This window comes from Lagopus muta, chromosome 15, assembly GCF_023343835.1.
Source record: "Lagopus muta isolate bLagMut1 chromosome 15, bLagMut1 primary, whole genome shotgun sequence".
NCBI lineage: Eukaryota > Metazoa > Chordata > Aves > Galliformes > Phasianidae > Lagopus > Lagopus muta.
This window is the reverse complement of record NC_064447.1, coordinates 11452871-11475251: the sequence shown is the minus strand read 5'-3', so window position 1 is coordinate 11475251 and position 22381 is coordinate 11452871. Positions and strand designations below refer to the sequence as shown.

Genomic DNA, 22381 nt, shown 5'->3' with positions numbered 1-22381 from the left:
ATTCTGAAAAAAAGAGCAACGATGCTTATGGCAGAATGCCTCTTGGCTGCCCAATTGTCTAACAGTGGAAGGTGATGTAGGGGATCACACTCAGACACAGAGCGCGTCTCAGGGTTTGTGGGCAGCAACAAGAGCTCAGATGCACAGGTTGGACACGCACCTTCAAGTCAGGTCAATGGGAGAAAACATCACAAAGCTGCAGGTTACGGTCATGGAATCCACAGCTGTAAGTTGTTACAGAAGCAAAGATGAGTGTGTGTTTCTTTGCCTGTTCCATGCATGTTTGTAATTGGCTTTCCAGTGTGGGTGCCACCATTTAGCAGTAAATAGTTATCTTTCTATTCCCTCCTTACATTTTAGCTACGCTTCATATTTTACAATAGTTTAGAAAAGAGAGAAAATCATTTGACAATGATATGTCCCAGATATCGTACTTATCTTTTAATAACTAGATAAATCAAGTTTCCTATTCTTTTAATGCTCTCAGTTTCCCTGCAGGTCTTACTCCTTACGTCTTATGTCCCTTTATCAAACTTCTTTAGCCATCTTAGTTGCTTCTCCCTTCATCTTCCCTGCTGCTGTAGAAATTGCCTCAGAGCTTTTCTTTTACTATTTTTTCCTCTTTATTGAGATCTTGCACCAGGGTTCTCACTCCTGCATTCTGCACATCTGTAAAAAAAAAAAAAAAAAAAAAAAAAAAGATAATAATGTATCCATTTATTCTCCCCACTGCTGTCTGTCATTCTGTGGACTTTCTGAGATCAAAATACGTAGAGTATTAAAGGTACAGCAATACTGCAGTGAGGCATATGGGGCCAGCAATGAGAAAGTTGGTGCAATGAGTAAGAGGAGGTCATTGGCAGGAGAACAAGTATGATGTTCAAAGGCTAAGACCTCAAGGTTGTGTTGCCAGCTTAGCATGCTTCAGGAGCTCTGAAAATCAGGTTTTTTTTTAGGAATGCATCATTATGCACTCATGGAAATGCTGTAGGGATATGCCCAGTGTATAGCTGGATACCCTTGGCAAAAATTAACCCTGCTGTGTTGGAAGCTTTCCCTTCCTAATGTGCGATCTCAAATATGGGCAGCCACTGTGTACTGGGGCACTGCCATGAAGCAGCCCTGTGTCCAGCTGTACCCATAGCTTGCTGGAACCCTGGTGCTCTGAGAGCCAGGTCGCTCCCAGAAGTGGCTGTGCAATCAGGTTTGTTCCATGGAGGCAGCTACAGCTGCTGCCCCACATCTCCTAGCAGCTGTAGAAAACAAAAAAAGGCAAAGAAGTGATGGGGCTTCATCCACTGTACCATGAGAATCAGCACACTGAAATTATTACTATCTGTATCCTGATTAAATTTCACTGCTTACGTACCATACAAGTATGGCATTCATTGGGGAGAGCATTTGAACTCTGTATCTTTTCTGTGAGCAGTTATGTGGCAATTGTCACACGTTCCCAGTGAGGAATAAATGTCATTGATTTTGTGTAATAGCCACAGGTAAGATACATTCTCCAGTTCCCATGCACTGACCTTTATGAATGAAGCACACCAGGTTTGGCTCTTGTTCTCGTTACAGCCAGAATTTGGTGGGAGTTCAAACTTTAGCTGGGATATTAATTTCAAGAGAAAGAGACCTCCTCAGGTGTCTGCATGCCCCTTTGTCTTTTGAAAGATGAGCAGAGAGTTGGCAGCGTCATGTCATGACTGTTTTGTTTTCGTCTGCTCTGATTTGGATGTGTTGGTTACCCGCTGCCCTGCATCGCTTCATGAAGCATTTAATCATACAGTGCATTCAGCTTGGGCAATAAAGCCCCACACCAGTCCTGTATTAATTGATTTTGGAAGTTAGCAGTTGGACTGAAAGTTATGTGGAGCTCCAAAAGTGAGAGCCTGATTTGATTGCTGGGTGTACAGAATGGCTTTGAACATTTGGCAGACCCTCTTTGGGGGACAGTTGTTGCTAGTGATGCGTGAGAGCTCTGGAAGCCTTCCTTTGCACTGTTAGATCATTAATAATGTATGTTAAACCGTAAGCTCATAATCATCAGGCAGGCAGGTTGGAGTGGGGCTATCATTTGCAGGCATCCACAGCATTGATTATTGAGTGCAGGAGGATTTAAGTGAGACCGCACAGCTTGCAGGCTTCTTCCTTGGGCTGCAGACAGGGACTGCAACAGTGCAGAGCAGAAGGATGCTTTTATTGTCAGTCCTGGCATCCACCATGCATTTATGGGGGAGTAGGAGAACTGAGAGAAAGTGGAAAAAGCAGGGTTAAGGGTTAACTGGAGCAGCAGGAGGGCTGCACAGCTGGGGCAATCCAACTCCTCTGCAGCTGAGAAACTTGGAGCTCCAACCAGTGCTGTCACATTGCTGTGTGTAATGGACTCTGTACCTTTGCCTTTCCAAAGAGGTACCAGTATGCTCAGGAAAGATTAAATGTTTTTGTGTCTTGTTGGGATGAAGGATGGAAAGCGAGATCTGTTTTGCTGCAGCTAACATCCAGCAGACCCTTGTGTGCACTGCAGTGTGTAATTTCCCCATAAGGTGCTGCGCCTGACTGCGAAGGGCTGGCATATAGCAGAGTTTTATAGCACTAAAGGAAGCAAATTACTTAGTTCTGGTCTCAGTTAAACAAGTAATTACAATAAGCTAATAGTCCTGGTGCTACAGCTAGAAAAAAATCCTAAACTCTCTACTCTCTTCTGTCGGTGCCGTGATTTCAGGCTATCAGATTGCATATCGGCTGGCCAGCAGCAGCCCCAACAAGTTCACAACGGTGGAGGTGGGCTCAACAGTCCGGCAGTTCACTGCTACTGACCTCACCCCCGAGTCAGCGTACATCTTCCGGACATCTGCCAAGACCCGGCAGGGCTGGGGAGAGCCTCTGGAAGCCACAGTGATCACGACAGAGAAAAGAGGTAACGCTTGCAGCCACGGGTTGGAGTGCTTTCCATTGCATGCCTCTGAGTCTGTGCTGCGCTCACAGGAATTTTAATTACAGGCTGCAGCCTGTACACCTCCTGCTTCTCACAACATAACCCTGCCCTAAACCATAGCAACGTCATGATTTTGGAAATCTGGTGAGCAAGGCAGGCTTTTATGAGAGGCAGTTCTTCTAACCAGACAGGCTGTTGGGGATTGATTTTTCTATCAGATGCCGTATTGGCCATATGCAGCCTCCTTCTGCAGTCAAAGCTTCTGGGTTTTTTGGCTTTTTTTTTTTTTTTCCTCAGCTCTCTCATTTTCTAGAAGGATTGAAATCTTAAGAATGTAAGTGATGGATGAATTGCATTGATTAGGGAACACAAAAGGAGAGCTGGAGATCTTGCAGAGTTTCTTAACGTGGCTCCTCTATTGCACCTAAGTCCTGACCCAATGTGTTAGCAATTCCTCTGGCCACTCATTGTATACTCAAGCAGAATGTTTGTATTTGAATTGTCTGGGATTTTTCTACTTCTGGCATCAGGGACAAAACTGTTGTTCACTGCATCCTTAAACAAATTCTGTTCCGCAGGGAGCCTACTTGAAGAAAGCAAGAGCTTGTATGTACTTGAATGAGTGTAGACACTTAGATACCAAAAGCATCAAAATGTAAAAGACATATACAAATTATTAAAGTATCTGGTCTGCATCACTGCATGTTTCTAATGCTTTGGCTCAGTTCTCCACTCTTAGAATGGATCTCCAGAGCTATCAGAAAAAAACTCATTTTCTATTTGTGCATGAACACTAATTTCTCATTCGGAGCCAAAAGAGGGTGTGTTAGCAAAAAACAGGAGTTTAGACTTTCCTTACACTTCCAGCTGCCGTGTTCCAATGCAAAGTGCGTATCTGGACTCTTGAGCTGACAGTCAAAGCTACCACAACAGTGGTACCAGCATCACTCCCTTGTGCATCACTGCGTTCTGTGCCACGTGCCTCTCTGACCCACGGTGCTGCCTCTGTATTCATCTTCATGAAAAGTTGACCCTCAAAAATCACTGCCACACAACTTCTGTGATTTATAAAAAGCACAGTTCAGTGAGAAGCACACCTCAGCAGGCAGCCAGAACAAACCTCCATAGAGTTATTTCAGCTACTTTTGGGGTATGCAGGTGTGCCTGGTCCTGGCTCTTGCCCAAGACATGCATTGTAATACTTTAAATAACATTTACTTTTAGATCTTAAAAAGTGACTACCAAGTTGTCTCTCATTTTGAATCTTTTCTACACTTTACCAAATCATTCAGTGCTAGAGCATGGATCTCCCTTGCTATTAGCTCACATCTCCCTTGATACTTACCTACAATATTGCAGGCATTGCCCTGATGTTCAGCGCCAACAGGGAAGACCAGTGGGGTGCATTTTGACTTTTGTCCTTTGTGATTGGTGCTAAAATTCCTACCAGCACAACTCTCCAGGTCATGTGCAGCTTTCCCATGCATAACAGTGCTGTCCTCAGAGAAAGAACCTCTGGAGCACAAAAAGTGCCTCTACTAAAGATGCTGTCTATCAAGCAGATTTATCAGCTCAAGGTTTCTTCCACCCTTGTCTGATTGTTGTCGAAGTGAAAGTTTAAAGTCCAACATGTGCAAGTTTCAGAAAAAAAAAACCTCTGCACCCAATAAAAGTAAGCCCTCAAAGCTCAGAGCCTCTCCTTTTCAATAGGATGTGCTCAGATTTCCCAGGCTGTTGCTGGGTGCACAATGGCTCAAGGCAGAACTCCCAGCTCCACTGCAGGAACAATGATCCCTTGCTGCTATCAGTGCTTTAGGGTTATCTTGAATAGGCAAGTCTTAATGTAAAGTGAACTCTTTCTCTTTTTGATGGATGGCTCTACTGTGTCTGTGTGCATGCTATGGATCCGAGTCCCAAGGCATTGAGAGTTAACTGTAGTGATCCCGTATGTAAAGTATAGAGAGAAAAATACATAATCTTATATCAACACGATTAGTATTCTGGATTGATAAAGAAATTTATCCAGTGCAACTATTCTGGTAACAAGTAAATAAACAAACAAGCCTGGAACTTGTATACATAACAATAAATATTCTAGAGCGAGAAGATATTTACTTTCCGTTAATAAAAATGCATTTAATGTCCTTGTCGTCCTTGATACTGAGATAAGCAGGCATGAAAATTCCCTTGAAAATCACTGAAATTGGTCCCTCATTCGTGTCCTTTTATTCCCTGTGTACTGCCAATAGAAATCTTTGTATTTTACAGTGATACCTCTGATTTACAGATCCCAAGCTGTATGGCAGCTGCATTCTCCAGAGGTGCTTGTGTAGTGCTCTGGGTCTACAGAATATCCTTCAGAACAGTCAGCACCAGGGACCCAGGCAGAACAGAGCCACGAGATGTAAATGTAGCAAGAAATTAAAAGGAATCCATTGAGTCATATGGCCCAGCCTTACATTCCTGCACAAACAGCTCACCTGAGCATTTGCTCGTGGCTAAACTCCCATAAATAAACTCTTCACACTAATGGCTTTGTACGTACAGTCAGGAAGTATATCTTGCAACACAGGAGATTTTAAGATCTCCCGTTGGCAGCAGAAGTAAACCCAATCACTGGAGACCAACGGCAAGATCTGACCTGCCCAAAACTGCACACTGCTTAAAGCTTATCAGCAGTATTAAATCCCCACATGACACTCACTTCCTCTGATAAAATAACCCCAAATACCTGTCTTAGCCTGTCATTGTAAGGCATTGACCTTTTGCATTGTGCTCTGGATCGCAGGCTGCTGGCACCAAGGAATTCCTGCAGCTAATAGCTTACAGATCTTTTGGCACTGATGTCAGCAAGATCATGCTGCAGAGAGATGCCAAAACATACAGGAAATGTTCCGGAGGATGGCAGGAAAACAAAGTGCTCGCCATACAGAGCGGGGAGGAATCATGCAGTTAGGGGTGCACTTATATGGAAACGAGTACTGATGAAGTTGAATTGAATTGCTTCTCAAAAGCAAGTCACTGTGGTGTCTCCAATCAATTTCTGCTTTATTACATGCCACACATTTTAATCAGAATCAATAATCTTCATGATAAACAATTAAACAATTATTCCTCACTCTATAGAGTTTCTCTATTGAAATCAATGGAGTGCAGAGACACAGTGACGGGAAAGGAGATCTATATGGAAGCAGTGGGGCTGGCATGCTCACACCTGCATTACCATTCCCTGCCTCATCTGAAAGGTGTGCTATTAATTGCTCTGGAGAGATCTCCTTCAGCATTGGCACTGCCTGGTTTGACATTGTAGCTTCAAGGGCAGTAAGTGGGAAGGGAAGCAGAGAAGGTGCCTGTAAGCACATGGAGGAGGTACTTGAACTCCATCTCTGCCTCATCCCCAAAGTGTGGTTGGAAAGAGCAGCAGCAGGAGCTGTTGATGGTCCCTGATCCTTGCCAGAGGTTTGGTGCTGGAGTTTGGGATGGGCCATAAGTTGTGTGCTTGAACACTGCCACACACCAGCCTGTTCCAGCCCATTTCATTCTCTTCTTCATGCCCTGACAAGGGAGCAGCTGGTGGAAGCGAATGCCATGTGGCACACAGCACACGGTCCCCTGGTACCCAGCAGTAAGCAGGGGTTAAAAAGTGAACCAGTTTACAGGCAAATTCTGCCAAAGAACTGTTGCAGCTCGAAGCACACCTGGGTTTCATTAAAGACTTATCTGGTTTGCTTGGCTGATGATCCTAACACTTCTTCTCAACCTGCCAGGTTAAGATCCTTGCGAGTTTGAAATCTGCTGGTAGAAGGGTGTAGGTTCAGTGATGACCTTTTACGCTGGGAAATAAGAATGAGTTTTACTGCTCATCTTTGCAGCAGAAGGTAAAAGAGTGGAGATGGCTTTTATACTTCACGGGACGAATCCAAAAGTTCAATCTCCTGTGGCATTACCACTATGGAAATCCAATTATGTTGTCACATTTTATATTAGCTTGAATAGCCTCTCAAGGCAGTACCACACTGTGCTTCAATTGCAGAGCGCCCGGCCCCCCCCCAGCAGCTGACCACCCCCCAGTCCGACGTGTCATCGCGGAGCCTGCGGTTGCATTGGGTCCCTGGAAGTGATGGATCGTCACCCATACGATATTTTACAGTCCAAGTGCGAGAGCTGCCCGATGGAGACTGGCAAACCTACTCCTCTTCCATCAGCCACGAGGCAACGTCCTGCATTATTGAGAGGTACCATATGATCCCAGCCTAGCATATATTCCTGCACTTTCCACTTAGGGCAGATGCTTGCCAAAGCAGGCATCACTCAGGCTCAGTCTTCTGGGGGGAGGCAGGTTAAGGGAGCGTCACTGATTCCGTTTTGGAGTTGGTGTTACGAACAGCAGCTGAGAGATCCACAGAAGGTCATGCAATAAATCTAATTACAGCTGAATTGCAATGCATCTTTCTGAGGCCCTTCCTGAAAGCTCTGCGTGGAAAACAGCGCTTCTCTGGCTAAACCAAACATAACTATGCAGTACTCTGCAAAACACAGCTAGTGAAAAATCCTTTCAGTAGTGGCTGATGCTAAAATCCACTCTCGGTGCTGCATTGCAATTATCTCTGTATAAGCTTTTCCAGATGAAATAAGAAACATTTTTATCTGTACTTTCCATACTGAAGTTTATAGATAGCATCAGAATGTCTAAACTTTGTTATTCAGACTTCATTATCTCCTCAGCAGTTCTGTTGTAATTAAAGTCCTTGTAACATCCACAAAAGCAATTGAGTGTCTATGAGGAGGTTCTTGTTTTGCTGTCCATTTACTCTATTGACCAGCTAGTACAAATCAGATTATCTCTAAAAGGCCATGAGCTTTTGCAGAATACACTATTCAGAGCATTCAGATTCAGATTTCTCAGCTCTGTTATAAAAACATCAGTGGCTGTGACATATGGCTGCTCTCTCTGCTCATGTGCCAAAAGATACGAATACGTTGGGATCATTTGGTCTGACTGCGCAGCAAAAAAAAGAAAACTTGACAATTATATTATAAATATAAACCTGATTCATTAACCCTGCAAGTATTACATCCTCCATGAATTATACCCAGTATTTTTCCAGTCAAAACCTCTAAAATCAAGGAGACCAGCCGAGTCCTTTTGGTTTGTTAGCGTTACTGAGAAGATCTCTATTTCAAGAAAGATGATCCGAATTATTGAAGTTGCTGTCCATAAGTAACAGTGTTCTAATAGGGTGGCACTGCTGAAAACATTCCTCTCCCCCTATGGCTAAAAGCGTTTTCCCCTGAATGTCCAGGAAAGCACTCTGTGTGTGATGCTAGAGCACTGCCCATCAGAATGCATTATCCCTCGATATTTAATCATTCCTTACAAGTAGCTTTACTTGGGTTGTAGTCAGTGTTACATCTGCCAGCTGGTGGCTAGACACTTCCGATTAATCAGATAAATCCCCCATAACTTACAGCTCTGCATTTCTTGTCTCTGCCTGTGAACTAAAGGCAGCCTCCCCCGCACCACCCTGCCAAGCCACGCCAGAAGGATCTCTGCTGAGGTTATGTCAGCTGGAAATCGCTCTGTGCATATCTTAGAGCACTGCATTGATAAAAAGAGCTGCAGGGAACCTGTTGTTACTGACTTTATTAAATAATCCAGGTAATAACATTAATTTAAGATTCAGGAGGAATAAAATGCACTGATTGTACAGCGTGCTCCAAAAGATTAGTCAGAAGGAGGTGGTGTGAATTCTGGAGCCTGCTGCATCCTGACTCACTGCTGGCCCAGCCACGTCACCGACATCCTCCGTGCCTGTCCTGGTCTGTGCAGCAGGGATGTTTGGAGGATGTCTTTGACAAAGCTTCTGCTTTGCCATGAAAGCCAATTTTTGCATCCCCATGCAGCACAGCAGTCAGAGGTTGCTCTATGGGCTGCACCTTACTGGCTGTTTTTTTTGGATTCAGCTATGAGTCGTAGAACCTTAGACGGTTGGGTGGGAATGGGGCTTAAAGATCAGAGAATCCCTGAATGGTTGGGGTGGAAAGGACCTCATAGCCCCACAACCCCACCCCTGTGTAGGCTGACTGCTCCCCACTAGGGTGCCCAAGGCCCATCCATGGCCTCGGGCACCTCCAAGGATGGGGTAACCACAGCTCTGGTCAGCAGTGCTGGCACCTCACCACCCTCTGAGCAAACCATTTCCCCCTCACATCTAATCTAAATCTCCCCTTTTCTAGTTTAAAACAATTCCCCCTTGTTCTATCAATCTGAGAGGATGCCAGTGGCAGGGAAGGTGCAAACAGCACCACTTCATGGTGACCTCTGAGGTGACACTGGTAAGAGAAGCCATTCCAATGGCTTTTTTTGCCATTGGGCAGGCTCCCCATCTGTAGAGGTCAAGGCTCATTAGGAAGCAGCTTATGATGGTGCATGGAGATTTCACCCCTTGGCCTCACTTTTCCATCCCACAGCTTGAACCCATTCACCTCTTACAAGCTGCGTGTGAAAGCGACCAACGACATCGGGGACAGCGACTTCAGTGCCGAGACGGAGGCGGTGACAACACTGCAGGATGGTGAGCATGGGGTGGGGACACTGCCATGGGATGGGTGCTTGGATGAGACCCTGGATCCACTGCAATGTGTTTTCTGCTGTGACCAGGGTAAAAATTCCAACATCAAGTGTGGGTTTGTTCCTGGGAGATTGATAACAGGTAGTAATGAGATTGGGTTGAATTAATAGCAGGCAGCCTTAAGTGTCCTGCTGTGCACTCTGAATGAATCATACTTTCAGGAGTCTCCAAATGGAATTAAACTCCTTTTGATTGGCTTCCAAACTCTGCACTAACCATTATCTTTGCAGAAATTGAATAATTTACAAGAGATCATTAAAAATAAATGCAGTACCATGCATACATTTGAAGAAGTTTCTTCAATTGTTTTCGCTCACAATCCACATCAGTCTGCAATACAGCAAAATTGTTGAGGTATAAGTAAGAAAGAGCACCAGGCTCCTGAAAACACGAGCATTTAATCCTGCAGATCAGGACTAATAAACTGTGAATGACATTGACAAGGCTTTTATTTTTAGCCTTAGAGATCAGCTTCTAATTCCTTGATTGTAGAAAGGCACTGCTTGAATGCAGAAGTAGCTCCAATGCCTTGAATGGGACTACCAGAGGGAAAAAGAACTCTGCAAAGTGTGACAAAGGATCTGTATTTACCCTTGGACTGGGAAATAGGGTAATGTTGGGATACACTTCTATATACAGTGCCCAGAATTAGTGTTTAATACAGCACAAGGAGTGGCTGGTAACTCTGAGATATGAAAATAGGAGAGAAATTTGCCAAAGAATGTTTAAGGAATGTGATCTTGAAATTACAGGACCAGAGGGGGAGATCTCAGGAGTATCCTGGTTTAAACAAGACCCTGTGTAATGCTTGAAGAAAAGATGTGCCTAGCAGCCCCTTAAAGGCATTTCAGCTCTCCAGCTTCCCAAACAATAGCTGCTGTATGGTGCAGGCTGTAAGCTGTACGGTTGAGGCAATACTGACTCGGTGTTTTGGAATTTAAAATTTCATTTTTGGTTCTCTTGGAATTTAGCTACCGTGAATCCAGAATTGTGCTTGGCTTCCTCACAATGCAAGAGGGAAACCCTGTGAAAGCTTCTCACCTCCTTAACAAACTGTGAACATTTATTCTGCTGAGCAAACCTGCAGCTGCCACCAGAGCATTGCGCTGCAGAGGGCTGTCAGCTCCTGATAAGCATTCCCTCCTTTGTACTTGAGCTGCTGGAGAGTGTGCAGATGTGTTACAGGCCATAAGCACAGGAATGGGTTAATCCATGGTAAATCAAGTTGTCCTGACTGCAATAATCTGTGAATACATGACACAGACTCCCAAAAGCAGTGGGCTTGCCCCAGCTGTGCCACAAATGCCATGGAAAATTTGGGAGCAATTTGCTCACACCTTACAGCATGCATTCAGCTGGTTTAACTTCCTGGTGAATTTGTATCCTACTGCTTATGAGCGGCTGCCGCTATCAGCTTTCTCCAGGTTTATGCCCTGAGCTTTTCTCACGTTCCTCCTCAAGTTGCCAAGGCCAAAGGTAGTGCAGGGATGAGTGAGAAGCATCTGGCTTCTGCTTGGGTTGCAATATTCAGATCCCCGGCACTGCTTTTGAGACCCACCACATACGAACTGGGATGGAAGATTTTGGTGAATTAACTTCCCATTTCTCTCCTGTTGTCTAACTGCTTTGGTTACCTCTTTTCCTCCTTCAGTTCCTGATGAGCCTCCCGGTTCTGTGCTGGTCACTCCCCACACCACTTCATCTGTCCTTGTGCAGTGGCAGGTAGGTAAAATAGAAAATCGTGGTGTGTCTCATTGGCATTGACTTGTTGGCCTTAATGGCTCATTGCAATGGCTGTTTTTCTGAGCTGGAAGGAGTGTAGTAAAGTTGAAGGACTTCCTTGTTTTCCTGATCTGCGCATTTATTTCAGTGATGGAAATTTCTGGCTGTTGCCTTTGCTTTGTGCCCCATGAAGGAAAGCTTGAGAGGGAAGAGTTTCTGCCAAGATGCCTGTGATTACAGTTTGTACAGATTCACCTGTCCTCTTATTGATAACAGTAGAGGTGCATCTTTACACTGAGAGCATTTACCGGTGTGTAGCATTGGCAGAGATCAGGTAATCAAAAGCTCTGTTGTTCACATTGTGCATTGGCTCCTTCAGCTGCTGAAGTAATCAGAGGTGTATGCTGTGCCTGAGATCCTGTTCATACCTTTGAGGAGCATCACGTGCTCTGTTGGCTCTTTGAGGGCTAAAAAACTAAGATTTCTTCAAAGAAAAGAAAAGCAAGTTCCAACTCTCTGTAATATCTCTGAGTTGGATATGAAAGCATTCGTGCCGAGTCTGCATTATATACACACATTTCCTGTGCCTTCCTTTATCTTCCCATCCAAAACTGGCCTCCTGGGAGATGCTGGAACATTTTGTGACCCACTGCCTGAGGCTTCTTTTTGTGGAGTAAGCATTAAGAGAGGGAACCCAGTGGGGTACTGCACGTTAACCATAACCTGCTCTGGAAAGCCTCTGCCCACCCCGCTCCCAAGATGATGTCCCATGCACACAGTAAAGATAGCTTTGGACAGATTGTATTATAGTGAAAAATGTGCCTAACGTGTTTACAGTACAGATGGGGCTCCTTGCATGTTGGAAAAAAATATATGTATGAGGGTCTGTTCATTGCTATGCAGCAGCACTTTAAAAATATGCCTGGCTGTACTGAGGGGATGCTGGCCCAAGTTCACGCAGCTTAACGCTACGTAACATCATTGCTTACAGCTTGTTGAGCAAATAGAAGACATGCTGAACAGTTTTACCAAAGGAGTTATGGCGAGATATAAATCTGTTGCCCCACCTCCAAATAAAGCCCACGGTGAAGGAGAAGGTATAGGGAAGGCAACAAGGAGGATGCGAGGCATGGCGTACCATGGAAATAAACATTCCCCCAATTGACTGATTATTTGGTGTGTAGTTAATGTGAAATAGGTGGTTGTTTAGGTAATTGGATGCTTTTTATTTCATGAAAATGAAATGGGGTTGTTGTGCCAGAGCCATCTCAGGGGAGTTGTGGGCGATTATATGTCATTACTACATGTATATTAATAGATCCCGGTAATTCAGCCGCACTGTATTTTTCAAATAAACAAAAATCTTCAAGTCCCACAATAGCCTCCAATTAAGAAGTTGTTTCACAGCAGTGTTTAAGAAATAATGTAAACTGAAAACAGCAGTCAAGCTAAATGGGAGAGTAGATTTCCAAGCAAAGCTAAATTTTTAACTTTGAGCTGTGTTAATAATTCACGGAACAAACTCTAGATGCACTATCTGTGCTTTCAGCTGCTTGGTCCAATCAGTCCATTATTTTTAAATTTAAAGTAGGGGGAAAATAAGTAATTTCCATTGAGGTCTGCTCTATCAATAATGCAAGGTTATTTCAAATGTTCTGGAGGATGTTATAGTTAATATCAGGATTATGTATGTTCTGCTTCTGCCATAGAGACAGCAATTATTCAAACTTACGTTGTTTTCTTTCTTCTTCCAAGAGCACAAAACTGTTTCTCTTGCTCGTGTACAATGTTATGGGCTGCCACTCATAATCATTTTACCTGTTTCAGCAGATCCCTCAGGCCTCCATACAAAACCCTAAATAATCCATTACATCAAAAGCAGTGTTCTGTCCGCGAGAGACAGATAGGAAGGGGAAGACCTGACCTTTTAGCAGAGTACCCTTTTCAGGAAAGAAACATCGTTTCTATGGCAAGGAGAAAGACAGATTTCAAGCCATTTATTTTCTGAGCTTTCCTCCTAAATTTGAAGAAGAGGAAAAATGGAGAATTGCAAGGAAGTGTAAGAAAACAATGCCCACTATCAACCAATCAGTGTTATACCACAGTGAGGCATGGAGCTCTGTCTGTTATCAGCTGTGTGGCAGAGCAAGGAGGAACAGCTTCAGTAGAGTTTTCCTTTCAAGAATGTAAGATTTCCACTTCCAACTTTTGTGGATTTTTTTTTAATTAAAAAAAAAATAGTGCTACATAAGATTATAATAAGTAATATCTCATCTGCATCTTGCAGAGGAGAACATTTCGAGCGATGGAAAAAGCTGTCACTTCTTTGGGTCTGTTTGTTTAGTCCCTTGCTTAAGGGATCTGGCCTGTGGCTAGAAAAGGCTGAGAGTGGTGAGGTGCTGGAACAGCTGCCCAGAGAGGCTGTGGATGCACCATTCCTGGAGGTGTTCAAGGCCAGGTTGGATGGGGCTCCTGGCAGCCTGGTCTGGTATTAAATGTGGAGGTTGGTGGCCCTGCGTGCAGCAAGGGGGTTGGAGCTTGATGATCCTTGAGGTCACTTCCAACACAACCCTTTTTATGATTCTGTGACAAGAGGTTGATTTATTACCTTCTAGAATGGGGTCTGAGAGGGGATATAGTTGCTCTTTTTGAAATACAGCCTAGGAGTAAAGACCCCACAAGGAGAAGAACAATGTAATCCAAAAGGCAATGTTAGCAGAGGATCAAATGGTTACAGACTCACTATGAATTATTTAGATGAGAAATTAAATGAAGGTTTCTAACCAGCCGAGCAGTGGAGTAGCTTTCCAAAAAAATCCTGGGAAGCAGAAAAAATAGCTCATTTTCTGGTGGAGCTTTCACTGTGAAAAGGACTTTGAATTGTTTTCTGAGGGCCCAACTTGAAGGTTCTCACTTTCACAATCTTGTGTTCCTAGGTCAGTCTGTAATGCTAAACAGTAATGAAAGACAGCCAAAGCTTCTGCAAAGGATGGAGTAGTATAATCAGTATGAAACATCATGATGGAGGAGGGCAAACAAAGCAAGGCACTTGGAATTTTCAGATTGCTTTCAGCAGGTTTCAGGCAGGACAATTGCAAAAGAAGCAGGCTTCTTCCAGGAGCATTTTCGTGGTAGCTTGGTAGTTTTCATAAACTCTGGATCGCATACTTTTCTTTTTTGACTCCCCTGAACTACAGTCTTTCTACTTAATTCTTTAGTCCTTACCCAAAGAAAAATCTTTTACATACAATGAGCCAGGACCACCCTCTTTCTTTCATCTTTTGTAAGGAAGCAATGGAAGATTCTTGTCATTTCAAGAAGCAGAGTCAGGTTATTACCAAATATCTGCCTCCTTTCTTGTAAAAAATATGCTTTTTACTTTCTTCATTAGAATTACACATGGTATTACCTTGTGCTGTAACAGAGTATCATGCCAGTGGTTAATTTTTTAATGATGGACTGAAGATTTCTGCAGTAAAGTTCTCAAAACTGCTAGGAATCTTTCTGGATTAAAGGCAAGGTCATCATTAAAATCCTTTTCATTTATCCTTTCAGCCCCTTAAGTTTCGGTACAAGAATCTTTAGAAGATAAATGGCTCAGGGCACCTTTTCTTCTCCACAGTTCGTAGCCTGCATTAGATTCATGAAAGTCACTTTTTCCCAAACATGAAGAATCCCTTTGCTTGTCTTTACTGAAAGAAGCCATTTGCACAGAAAATTCCTTTCAGTGTATAGATTGTACGTCTGTATCTGAAGATGTGAGGGGCTGCTGAAGAATCCTTTGGATGTCTTTGAGCATCTAGTAGCATGTTGCAGAGGAACAAAGCATGTATTTGGGCCAGCTCAATGCCATACTTCCTCTATTGCTTCAAGCTGCTATGGAGGAGATCTGGGTTTTCCCATGGGCCTCAACCAATGCTACACACAGGAGTTCATCGTGCTGTGCTTCCTCTCTGAAGCTGCTCTGGCAGCTATTTTCATCATCCTAACGAACCACAGAATGGTTCATTACTTTTCAAATGGCTCTTGGTTACTCTAAAGGTAAATACTCTTAAACGAAGAATGCTCTATGAACATCCATCCACTAAGGACACTGTCTGTGACAAAATAATTTACTTTTGTCATTTCCGAAGTGAAACACTGGTTTGCGGTGTTGGTGACCATCAGCGTGCGTTTTCAGTGATCTGTTATTTGTATTCTGCATCCCACAAATTTGTGCTAGTTACCATGCTCATCCTAATGAGAATATTCTTCACATGAACATTTTTCAGCCACCCAAAGCAGAGAGTCTGAACGGGCTGCTGTTGGGATACCGGATCTACTACAGGGAGCTGGATTACGATGCTGGGTCTGCCACCGAATCCAAAGCTGTCAGGAACCCCTCAGCTTTAAGAGCTGAGCTCACACGTAAGCCTGTGTTTCAGATGCTTATCCCTGAATGTCTTTATACCAGACGCTATGTGCACTCCTACCTATGGAAAGAACGCACCATTATGCCCAAAGTGCTGGAGATAATTTAGATTTCACCCAGTCAAGGTGAAGATGCTGGAAAATGCTAATAGCCTCTGTCTGATCAGCATCGCTTGTGATGGTGCACTCTAATCTGTGCTAGCGTGCTTGAATCGATGTTCTGTCCTCCATGTCCCCTCTGATTTCCTGCTTTCTGCCATCTCCACAATTACCCCAGTAGACATTTTCTGCCATCAGACAAAAAGGAGAGAGATTTCATTTTCCTCAGCTTGCTGTTTTCTAATAGTTTTTATAATTGACATTTTGTTTTTCTTTTTGCAGTAGAGGAAAACAGCTGAGGAGAAATCTTAAATAGCACTTGTGAAATTTTGAAGTGCTTGTCCTTATTTTGGAAGAAAATAGCAAAAATGAGCAAGAAGGTGCATGCTTGCTCTGGTGGTTGCTGGGATTTTTTTTGGAAGGAAGGTAGAGAGGGAGGTGAATAATAGAAAAAAGTGAAAAAGGCTTAGAAAAAGGGTAGAAAGAAAGAATAGGCAGAATAAGGTGATGGAAGGTAAAGATGCGAGTGCTCAGTAACCATACAGGCCCAGCAATGAGGGGTGCTCACAGCAGGACTGACTTTAGTCCTGTTTGATGTCAGTGGAATATTCAGAGTAAGACGAGAGTCTATGAGCAGCAGAATATGCCAAGACTACTTTAATGTCTTACAGCATCTCCCATGTTTCTCTGAATCCATAAACATGGCTTCTATAAAAGCAAGAAAGATTTTTGTGTGAATGTGGGAAAGGTGAATGTATTAATGCAGCATCAGCATCCATCTGTGATTCCATTTACATTGTCAGACCTGAGTGAGGGCTCTGGGAGCACAGAGGTTAATCCAGAGAAGACATGTACAGCTCCTCCAGGTGCAGGCATGCACAAGGATTTTTTTTCCAGGCAAAAGCTGAATGATGAGCTGTGTATCTCATCATAAAGTAATGACTTCGGATGCTCTCTGGTCTTGTAAGCTAGGAAGCTTGTAATACCTACTGGTTTCCTCTCTTCCCTCTTCTTGCTGGCCCTGCAGCAATGCTGCTAATGGCTGTATAGTAGAAAACACCTTGCTCTGCTTCTCCAGGGAGACAAGAGGGGGAAAAAAAGGGTTGGAGACAAGTATTGTAAGAGAAATATCCCTCTCTCTCCTCATAATATGACAGTTCTCACCTCAGTGCACCCTTGTTCCTCACTGACCTGCAGTTTTACACTGCTTAACATATTACTGCAGTTCATTCACAGCAGGAATGTTGAATTCTGTAAGTGAAACTGTGGGGAATCTAACACGCATTTAAAGAAACAGGTCCTATCGTACTGTAAGTGTTTGCTCTTTGTGGCCCACGTTCCAAGTCTTTACCCTGCAGCTCTCCATGTTTCAAATTTTGCATGTTGAGACATAAGAATGCTATACAGTGTTTAGTTTCTCCCCTAGAAACTGTTTCCTCTGCACTCATTTATTCTGTTTAATCTAAGAGTCAGAACATTTCTCTATTGCATATTTGTATGATTCCCTGTTTGAGGAGAAAATGAAAAAACCCGTGTGAGTGAGATGCTTTTGATGTGTTACAAGAGTGATGTGGTTTTATTGCCCTTCAAGGTATAGTCCTAAAGCTCAAACTGTGTGTGTGTGTGCTGCATCATTTGCCTCTGTCTCTGCTGTACATCATTTGCAATAACTGTTTCCTTGCACTGTAACAAGCTTTCTGCTTTGCTTACCCTGAATAGCCCAAAGCAGCTTCAAGACAGTGAACAGCAGCTCTGCATTAACGACGTATGAATTAACACGTAAGTGCACATTGCCTTTAGATGAGACTCTTTCTAATGGTTCAAAATACAATACAGGCAAACTCCTCTTGTTGTCCTCGGCGGATCTGGCAGAAATCAACACAAATTAATGATTCTGGTTTCCAGAGTTCCTTTTTCTTTAAGCCTTTGCTTTCTCTACATCAATAGATATTGATGATGCAAGTAGGTAGTGGTTGTAAAATTGTGGCTGCTGGGAAGGTAAAACATAGTTGACTGTAACAACCCAGCATTGCTGATGCTAAATGAATTTTGATTTGCTTGCTACGTATTTTGCAGTCCATCTGAGTTTAGCAGTATCACATCATTAGCCCTACGATTCAAGCACTGCAATGCTCGAGCATTCCTTAGAGTATGAGGCCAATTTAGAGAGGGCCCAATGAATTTATATGCATCTCCAGAGGTGTTTTCAATTGGAAATGAATAAAATAGCATTCGACAGAGTTAAAAGGCAAGTTGCTTTGTGGTGATGATGGTTCACTAGATAGGTTTTGCCCAAGGCTTTTGAGTCACAGATTGTGCTGGGCTAAAAAAAAAAGAAGCCCTATCCCCACTGAAACTTGCATGCATGAACTCTCATATGTTCCATTTTCTTCCACATCCAGTTAACACTAAAATGTCCCTTGTGGCTTTTCATGGCAGCAATTAAACTTCCTCTGTACCAGCTGCCTAGTACTGAAATTCTAATCAAGAGCCATATATCTTACATTTTTTTTAATATTTATTAATGGACTGGCAAAAAGTTAGTGATATATTGGATATCGTTTACTCTATACCCGAGAATAGGAAACGAGTCTGAGCTCTGAGTCAGGCATAGGAGCAAGGCACTTGTAAATATTTCCATGGAAGTAAAACTTGAAGAACCAGCATGATTAGAGTTATTGAACCTCACCAAACCGATAGCATTCTGTCAGCCTCAGAGAGAAAGGTAGAATGTGATTCATAGATAACAGAGAAAATTATTGGCAAAGGGAGAAATTTGTACCCTGGCCATGCATGTCTTAATCAATTCTGAGCTCATTTAAATACAGCTATTTATATTATTGATCTCTTTCTTACTTTAATTTCACTGTTAAATATTTTAGATGATAAATATTTCTGTTACAATTGATTCTTCCATCATAAAAAGGCAAAGTCCAAAACTGCTCAGTTGCTGCCTTCCCAGTGACATTGACATGGTTCTAACCCATCCCCATTTACATCTATTAATTGCCCCCATACCATTGGGTTTTCTTGCTTTTTTGTCACACTGCTTTTATTCTCCTACCTCATCTGTAAATAGTTTCTGTGTCAGCTAATAAATTGGTTCTGTCATGTCCAAATGGAACCCACACTTCAAATTCTCCTCTCTTTGGGATTGATCTTTAAACCGTGTTCATGTTGAGGGAGAAAGATATGCATGCAGTACTTTGAATGGGATTGCAGCTTCCCTGCTGCAGGTTGTCCTCTGGATCCTGTCACAGCAGTGACGTTCTCAAGCCATGCAGCTGCCAAATGACCCCTGGATGGAAGTCTGTGGGGCTAGGCGAAGGCTTGAAGCCGTGTTCATTCCTACCAGTAGAGATCAAAATGATCCCATGTGTTCAGCATTCAAAGTCCCATCTTTTCCCTGTCATCAGGAATGACCCAGAGGTATTCCCCTAGCTAGCTAATCATCAGGTGTGATCCTTCTTACTGGAGTGACACAGTGAAAATACTGGAAAATTCTGTCATCTCGTAGCAAAGATCTTTCATAATTGTGCAGACCCTACTGTGATAAATGTGTTGAGGAAGGGTGGAAGTAGATAGCACACCACTGCACTGTTGTAAGGCAGTATTTCATGAGAAAAGTGTGTTGATGAAGAAGTGATAGAGATTAAGACAGGTCAATACTGTAATATACTATGAATAATAATGTGCAATATAATTTACATTTTCAGAGTTGAAGAAATACAAGAGATATGAAGTGTTAATGACAGCATATAATGTCATTGGTGAGAGCCCTACCAGCACGCCAGTGGAAGTGTTTGTGGGTGAAGCAGGTAGGTAAAACAGGCTTATATATATTTTTTAGTTTCAACAAGTTCTGGTATTCTTCAAATATTGGGAAAGGACTGGATCATTATCACTATCAGTTTTCTGTAGCATTCTCTCCTGGAATAGGCTGGCACCAATAGCTTCTTGCCTTTACAAAGCCAGTTGGTCCACAGGAATAAGGGAAGAAGGTGCACTTGAAAGAAAAAAGAGAAAATCCTTTTTGGAGTTGCAGGAGAATGACTGGTCATACCAAATTAGCTTGAGGGAAAAATTGACTCAAGTTAAAGTAGAAAGTAGAGCATAGGAAAGCCACAAGGGAAAAGAAACAGAACTACAAAACAAGGGAGACTTGGGAAGCTGGTTCTTTTATTTTATTGCTGTCTGTGTAGAGGCATTGCCTGTACACCACATCTTGCTGTATTTTTATGCTCTTGAAGTCAAGAAGATATTGTGTCCAGTTTAATGCTAGCTCTGGAGCCACAGATGAAGATTACTCTCAAGAACATGCAGACTTCTACCTCTGCATCACATGCAGAAGCTGTGGTGCAGTATCACTACTCATGCTGCCACTTATTATGGATGCGGTGCATAAATTCAGGCTGCATTTATGAAGTGTAACTTGCCGATCAATTTTAAATCCCTCCATTGGAAGGCCGGAGGCAGACATCAGGACAAGAGAGTTAAGCAGGCACTCCTCTGAATGCTTTGTGAAACAAGTGATTTGGCGGAGCAGAGATAACCTGCAGCTGAGCCTGTTCCTCTCAAAGGCTCCAGTGGAGGACTGGAATAGCTGATGCTGATGTCTTCCTCCTCAGCCCGGTGGCGATGCAGGATTTACGGTGACCCCAGCTGGAGAGAGGCTGGCGCTGAAATGGCTGTTAGTTATGGTATCAATTTCCGCAGCAACATCTTATGAAGCTTAGAACAAGAATAGGCAACACGCTCCCTCCTGTTGTTCAGTCTGCTGCTGGGAACAGATCTGATTGCACTTTTGTTCTTCTGTCTCAAGGCTAAGATGTAAAAGTTAGCAAACTCAGTGCTAATACAATTTCTTGTCATTCACTGAAGATTCTATTGCTCGAAAGTAAGTAAAGCCCACTTTTTTTTTTTAGTACTGCTTAACCTTTGAATTTCAAATAACGTATGACATTCACTATCTTTCTTTGAAAACGTCATAAATTAATCAGGGTCGCATGGTTTGGAGACAGCTGGCAATACCTACATGTTTTCTAGTATGCTGGTGCTCCAATGTCTTTCTGTAGCTGCAGCAAAGGAAGCCCCAAGTGAAGCCAACTGTATCTGACTTCAAAATAGATTTTTGTTTCAGAACAAAATACCTCCCTGCTGCAAACTGAGCCAACAAACGCATTTCTACACATACACAGAGCATGGAAAATCAGGTGGGGAGAAGAAAGGGGTGGTGGTGCTCATGTATGTTAACCAGACAGCGCTTCATCTTCGTTGCAGCTCCAACAGGGAACAGGGCAATGGAGGAGGCCAAACTTGGGATGAAACCATGCTGCCCAGGGAGTGGTGGGGTCACCATCCCTGGAGGTATTCAACAACTGCTGAGACGTGGCACTGAGGGATGTTGTTCTGTGTCAGAGTGGGGATGGGTCAACAGTTGGACTTTGGTGGTCTCAGAGGTCATTTCCAACCTTAATTATTCTAAGGCTTTCTTGCACAGGCAGGACTGGTGCTTTTGGGGTTGTAACGTGACTCAGTGTGGTTTTTAGGGATCCTGGCTCTACCTCTGGTTAGGGACAATCTGGGTTCACGCAGTAGAAGTGATGAACATAGGATCTTCCCGCAGATTTTCACACTTGTAGTGTGAAGTTATTATGCTTTGTTATATAACTGCCTCTTCCACCTCCAGAGCTGGCTGTGATTTATACTGTGAGCAAAGTGATTGGAGCTGGTGCTGCAATTTAGGTTTTAAATTGATTTGTGACACTTTCGAGTTGAAGTGTGCTGTGGAAATGCAAGTTTTTGTTGTTATTGTTTGCTTGATGTTCTTACCCATGGTAGAGTTGGATAAGTAGCAAGCTGGAAAAAATGGGTCCACTTAGCTTTGATGATGGGACACCCATGTAAATAGTAGAGAAAACCTTGGCAGTAAACAAAAACCACTGACAACATGAGCATAGCACTGAACACAAAGTGACTGAAGCAGACCAGTCTCCAGCCTGAAGGATAATTTATGTCCAAGTACTGCTAAATGGTGCTTCGTTGTGCTGTAAGGGTCTCAGTAATTCTAGTAGGTGAAAGAAGATTCCTTGCAGTTGTAAAAAGGAATATATAGCACATATCTTTGTGGGAATATGGTGGTTTTAGGTATAAGAATGCTTTAGGTAACATTTCAGAGGAAATGTCCATTTCTGTGCAGTCTGCCATGTTTTATACAGCATGAAACATCCAGAAATCATATTGATGGTTGGTGTGCCATGTGGGATGGGAGCAGCAAACAGCCCAGCCAGATAAACAGTGCGGGAAGACAAGCATCCCAAACCCTTCCTTTGTTCTTGTGAGACCTGAAAATGTTCCTATCATTGTATCTGGATTTTTACAATACAAACTCAAGTAGCCAATGAGTCTTACCCAAGGCAGCGTCCCAAGTGGCCGGCTCTCATGGGCTTGGGCCAAGGGCAAGTAGAGATTCCTGGCCCAAGTAACAGGGTTGATATGCCAGGTGATTTAAAGGGATGGATGCAGGCAGATTTGGGTTTGGCTTGGTTGGTATTTTTTGTAGTAGGTGGAGCAGAACTTTTTT

At 43.1% G+C, this 22381-nt stretch overlaps 1 protein-coding gene across 7 annotated transcripts in view; it reads left to right on the top strand.

Moving 5' to 3' along the window:
* SDK1 (sidekick cell adhesion molecule 1) overlaps window positions 1–22381 on the top strand; it is a 365693-nt gene that overhangs the window by 299562 nt on the left and 43750 nt on the right. For 6 of the 7 annotated variants that reach the window (XM_048961334.1, XM_048961331.1, XM_048961337.1 and 3 more), the window contains 7 exons: window positions 2723–2917; window positions 6969–7170; window positions 9407–9510; window positions 11219–11289; window positions 15561–15696; window positions 17518–17577; window positions 19515–19616. In XM_048961334.1, coding sequence (XP_048817291.1) covers window positions 2723–2917; window positions 6969–7170; window positions 9407–9510; window positions 11219–11289; window positions 15561–15696; window positions 17518–17577; window positions 19515–19616 — 870 coding nt within the window. The remainder of the gene's footprint in view (window positions 1–2722; window positions 2918–6968; window positions 7171–9406; window positions 9511–11218; window positions 11290–15560; window positions 15697–17517; window positions 17578–19514; window positions 19617–22381) is intronic. The other variant, XM_048961335.1, reaches the window with a different exon arrangement.